General features: G+C 46.2%; 3 protein-coding genes across 3 annotated transcripts in view, besides 2 other annotated features; all 3 read left to right on the top strand.

Annotated features, from left to right (window-relative positions):
* The window catches only part of TraAM80_08596 (uncharacterized protein), a gene marked incomplete at both ends in the record, with an annotated part of 300 nt that extends 74 nt beyond the window's left edge, over window positions 1-226 (top strand). Inside the window, one exon of the mRNA XM_029385339.1 lies at window positions 1-226. This exon is cut by the window's left edge and continues 74 nt beyond it. Coding sequence (XP_029234808.1) covers window positions 1-226 — 226 coding nt within the window.
* Window positions 227-380: 154 nt separating this feature from the next.
* Window positions 381-416: a microsatellite.
* Window positions 417-579: 163 nt separating this feature from the next.
* TraAM80_08595 (uncharacterized protein) lies at window positions 580-3,672 on the top strand (the record flags this gene model as incomplete). The annotated part of the gene is made up of 1 exon (XM_029385338.1): window positions 580-3,672. One exon carries the CDS (start codon window positions 580-582, stop codon window positions 3,670-3,672), a length of 3,093 nt encoding a protein of 1,030 aa, XP_029234807.1.
* A 494-nt stretch (window positions 3,673-4,166) lies between these two features.
* Window positions 4,167-4,514, top strand: TraAM80_08594 (L-ascorbate peroxidase/peroxidase; the record flags this gene model as incomplete). Its single annotated transcript, XM_029385337.1, has 1 exon — window positions 4,167-4,514. One exon carries the CDS (start codon window positions 4,167-4,169, stop codon window positions 4,512-4,514), a length of 348 nt encoding a protein of 115 aa, XP_029234806.1.
* Window positions 4,515-4,830: 316 nt separating this feature from the next.
* Window positions 4,831-4,872: a microsatellite.
* Window positions 4,873-5,128: the final 256 nt, after the last annotated feature.

Below are 5,128 nucleotides of genomic sequence, written 5' to 3'. Positions count from 1 at the left end.
GCAGTATGCCCTGCCTGACCCTTCGATGGTGGCAGCCTCAACAAAATGTGCATTTATTCCGGTGAATGGAGGAGGACCATCGCTGGTGTCCCTGAGCAGGGCCATTACGGCCTCAGCATATAAAGACGACGTGGTACAACATCTTATAGAGGCCCTTTCAACGTCGTCGTGGTCCTCTAGTGAAGAGCATGAGGAATCCCTCTTAAATAACGATGCATGCAATTGAAAAGATGGGGGAGACTGCGGTGTTGACACCGTTGCTTTTGGCCTGCTTGAGGCCTGAGGTACTTTAGTATTGCGAATGAGGATACAATGACAACGATTTCACTATTATATATGTTTTTGATACTGCTTTTGTATAAAGAGAAGACTCTTTTGAAGTATGTTTTTTTTTGTTTGTTTGTTTGCTAGTGTGTAAACGGAAAATCCGATGAATGTTTGTAAGATAAATACGCGTATCTTCTTTTTTCTTGGTTTACTTCCACTGGGTATTTGCGTGAAATTTGGATTATGAGAAACAATACAGAGGTCAGAAGAGCTGAATAGTAGAATCTTAGAGTGTTAGTAGCATTCATATCAATGCATGTGGAGTTCCGCATTTCCTGCATTGACGGCATGTGTGCCTTTGACGCTGAGAGCTTCATCCGCATGCTACAGTTGAAGGATCGCTCTCAGCAAGAAATAGAATTGAAACGGACGCTTGTCAAACTACCAGAGGGGGGCAAGTGTACGGGAAAGGATTTTCATCCTCATTTGAAAATCCAATTGGTCTTTGAAAACTTGGTCTGTATTGAAAGTTCTGTTTTTTGTGGAAACGTCGAACGTCAACAGCATGAAAAACAAGTAAAAACAAACTGGGATGCGAGCGAGATTCGTACGAAGCGGTATTATAGCTGTATTGGAGAGGCTATTGTTGCCTCGCTTCCTTTTTTTGTTGCAGAACGGTACGTAAAAATACGTCTCATACAGCTTGCACCGGAGTTTAGTAGAGAAGAATTGGCGTTAATAAAAGCCTCATATCCCTCTTTCTTTCGTTTGCAGGAGAACAGTCTTTGTCTTGGTGTGGCCAAGCTCGGCATGCGAGAACTTCTCATTACGAGCGGTGGCGTCAGTGTGGCTCTTCAGCCAAAGCAGAGCATGATTTCAGCGGTGGAGGCTCTCAATCTTAATACGGTTGCCACAAAAGGCATGTTTGGAGAAGATGTCGGAGGAAGCGCTGTGTTGACGTTGCAAACTTCCAGTGTTGTTTTTGGTCAAAAATCTCTACTAACATTACTTTTTCATGCCCGTAAAAACATTGGTGCCGTGTCCGAAGTTGCACCCTACGCTGCCACTCGCAGTGTAGATGCTGGAATTGACTCACACAATATTGCTGAGGCAGATTGGAATGCGGACAAACTTACTGAACTGCGTCAACAAATGAGTTCTTCGGCGGTTCACTTTGTGCTTGTGCCGTACATGGTGTTGATTCATATCGTGCTATGCTTGAGCGACGCTGTCTCGTGGCGGCACACCGCACAGACGCTTCTGCTTCTTTGCATTGTATTGTTTGTGCTGATTACGGATGTGGTGGAGATTGGTCTATTAATTGGCTTTGTTTTGGAAACAATTTCGGTAATACGAATGACTGTGCTGTTTTATCGAGTGCTTCCTCGCGTAGCTCCAACAGTGGATGCGGTATTTCCTTTGGTGGATCGAGGAGATGAGTTTCAGGCGGTGCTGTACGGATGCCAGAATCATATTATCAACAGTATGGTGCGTGCACGGCTTTTCTTTTCACAAGGCCTTCAAGCAGATTGCTACTTTGAGTTCACTTTTCTTTTTAGTCGCATACGTCGGGCCAAACGATGGTTACTGCTGTGTTTGGTGACAACGCTTGCTGCCTCGCTTGTTTTCTCTGCGGAGACATTATCGCTGCTTTTCGTTGTGTCAGCTTTTCTGATTTATCCTTTGACGCTACGGGTTCCTTTATCCTACCTGCGTAAGCTGTGGGGACGACAGCTGCCTTTGGGGGTTATATGGAAGGCGCTGACATTGTGTCGTCCAATGCGAGTGTCACGGCTGGTGCTGGTTATCAGGGGGGGGAAAGGAGAGACATTGGTGCATCCTTCATTATCCACCACGCCATTTATTTCTCCAAGTCCGACGCGTAGCCTCATTAATTTCCCTGCAGCTACCCAACTTCTTCCCATAGTAAATGATGCGGATAGTCATTCAGGCACGTTGTGTTTAGGTGCCACACCTGACAGACCAAGCGGGCAATCTAGAAATGCAGGAGAGCGGGGTCTCTTCTCACATGCGGATTCTCAAATTTTTAGGCCCGTAAACAATTCTGCTGCAGGGGATAAAAAGACTCAAAGTGGCGCGGTTGCTGGTAATTATTTTCAGCCACACTCTACTTCACCAAAAATGTTTCCGTGGTCCTGCGGCGAGACACTTAAATACGAGACACCACAAAATTCACTACTGAATCTTGCCCTTGTTGTTATCAACGCTGAAGGATGGCCTGCAAACAGTAATAAGATGAGTACTTCTAGTAGTAACGGTGGAAATAGTTTGATTATTTCAAAATTGCGGCGAATACTGCAGCGGGCGAGGGGGCTTGAACGTCCTCCACCATCTAATTTACAGCGGGAACAATATCAAACATATTTTAACTGTGTAATATCATTCCTGCAGTTTCTACGACGACAGTGCACGCTTAGGGTATATGTGACTTCAGCGTCTTCTTTGGTAACCTCCCCTGCTTCAGACACTGGGAACATGGTAAGGCTAGATCAATTGGCACATCTTTCCTACCTGATGGATAAGGGAGAGGATGACGGTATTACGTCCACACTCCTGGCCCATTCTTCTCAACAGGTGAGTTTGGGGAAGCTGTCAACAGTTGATCGTGTTGATACCAGCACTCGAGGCTTTGCTTTACTAGCGGCATATATGCTTCAGGGCTCCCGTTTTTCAATATACAACAGACCGGGTAACAAGGGCTGTGGGATCATTATTCCTCTCAAAATGGGATCTAATGACATTGAAGTGGCTCCAGAGCCACATCCCTGCCCCCCATCTCTTCAGAAAGCGTTGATAGGTATCTGGAAAGGTTGGACAGATGGAGAACCGCCCATTTTTATCAATACCGATGTTGTTATGAATATTATCAAAACCCATAAAGATTTCTGGGGGAGTGGATGTAGTGATACATTGACTGCAAATGAGGAATATAAAAGCATGATGATGGCGTCACAAGAGTGTGGTGAGACGGCGCGAGACACGTCAAAGCGAATTTTTTCAACTTTCAGCGCGCCTTCATTTGGGTACAAACGACGTCGCGTCACTAACGCCTCTATTCTAAACCCTGAGTTCTTGTCGCACTCCGTGATGGGCGGACAAAAAAATATGGAGATGGGTCTAACTTTGCCTGATGATGACAAGTTGCCAGGGTCCATGGGATTTGTTTCAGGAATACCTCAGACGTATCACCGAGCTACGCGCTCGTGGGCGTACAGCACGCCTACTTTGTATTCAAGTCAACGTCCAGGGTCAATGCCGCGTCTGGGTTCGGAGAATACTAACACCTGGGAGCTGTTGGGAGCAGCAGTACCTGGCAGTACAAGTATGGGGCATGAGAGCACGCCACATGTGGGTGCCGCCCCAAGTACGCCCATTGCAAAATAAATGGCTCTTTACTGAGTATACTCGTAAGTATATTTTTTTTTTTTTTTACGTTGCGTGTTGCCTGCTTGGATGCTTATTGTTGGTGTCCTTTTCTGTAAGCGCCTCGTATTCCAGGTGCTGCTTTTTTTTTTTGCGCACGTTAATGTACTACACTGCCTTTCCCTGATTAACTGAAATTTGGTCTGGCTTTGAAAACGTCTTTCCTCCTGACTTTTTTCCCCGGCATTGGCTAAGATTGTTGCTGGCACCGCTTGTACAGTGCTTTTGGGAGTGCTGCTGTGGCTTCATCTCACCCCTCAAAAGAGAATGCAACGAAGGCACCGCGGTTTGATGTAAATGTGTTAAAAAAGGACGTTAAAGACATGATCTCCGACGACGTGTCGAATAGGTCTCTCTTTGTGCGACTTGCATGGCACAAGACTGGTTCATAGGGCTGCCGGAAAAAGTATGGAGGGGGGGCAATTCCACTTTCATGCGTTTCCACTCGGAGTGCGATGGCACCGACAACAAGGGGCATGATAAAGCACGAAATACGCTGGAACCACTCGAATAAGTACCCGAGCATGTTGTACGCCGATTCATGGTCTCTTGCCGCGGCAAGGGACGCGTGGGTATCAAGGACGACAGTGTTTGTGGCTCCGCTGGACGTCTTCCTGACGCGTCCAGAGCACAGGATCATGTGCGCAATGTCTTTTCACGTTGTAGCTTTGATGATGAGGCTGTTGCGTTGGTCGGGGCTCGCACCTGTGGTGAGTGTCATTTGGGAACACTGGCTACGTGGGTTCGTGGACACACGACAAGTGCGGCTTTGGCCACTCCTTTTTCACGGAACTTCTCGATAACGAGTGGGAGTTGAATCCTGATCAGAAGAAAATGCGATTCATGGGCAGAAACACCACACGTCTTATGATATTGCCTGCATATGTGGCTTTTCTTCTTGGCGACAAGAATTGCTCCATCGCGAAAAAGTACGAGGGTGGAAACGATATCTTGTGCGACGCCTTCAGCAAAGTTTATCAGAGGTTGCTGGAGATTTGCACCAAAAATCTAAAGTCTCTCCCAGCAAAGTTGAAACAGGCAAGCTTGTAAATGCAAATACTTATGTATCTGCTTATGCACACAGCCGATTACACCCTGATGCGGGATTTCCAGCCAGTGTTATTACTATTATCATCTACTTATTTATTTTTGTTCTTAATACACCGGGCGTTTGTTGTTGTGTGGCATGGCCAGTGTTTTGGAGTATCATCTTCGAGCGTTACGACGGCGAATTTATTTTTGCTGATGGGGAATAAGATGAACAGGCGATGCAGGCACAAAATGTATATTCAATGAAAAATTACCGCTGTTATAAAAGTGACCACTGATGGCAAAAACAGTTTTATGAGGACCCCGCTATCATGGGAACTGCCACCGCTGTGATAGGAGAAAGTTTTGAAGAGGCAATGGGTCCAAC

Source organism: Trypanosoma rangeli (genome assembly GCF_003719475.1).
Source record: "Trypanosoma rangeli strain AM80 chromosome Unknown Tra_15.4_contig_00437, whole genome shotgun sequence".
Taxonomy (NCBI): Eukaryota; Euglenozoa; class Kinetoplastea; order Trypanosomatida; family Trypanosomatidae; genus Trypanosoma; species Trypanosoma rangeli.
Note: the sequence above shows the minus strand (reverse complement) of the source record. Positions and strands in the feature narration are given on the sequence as shown.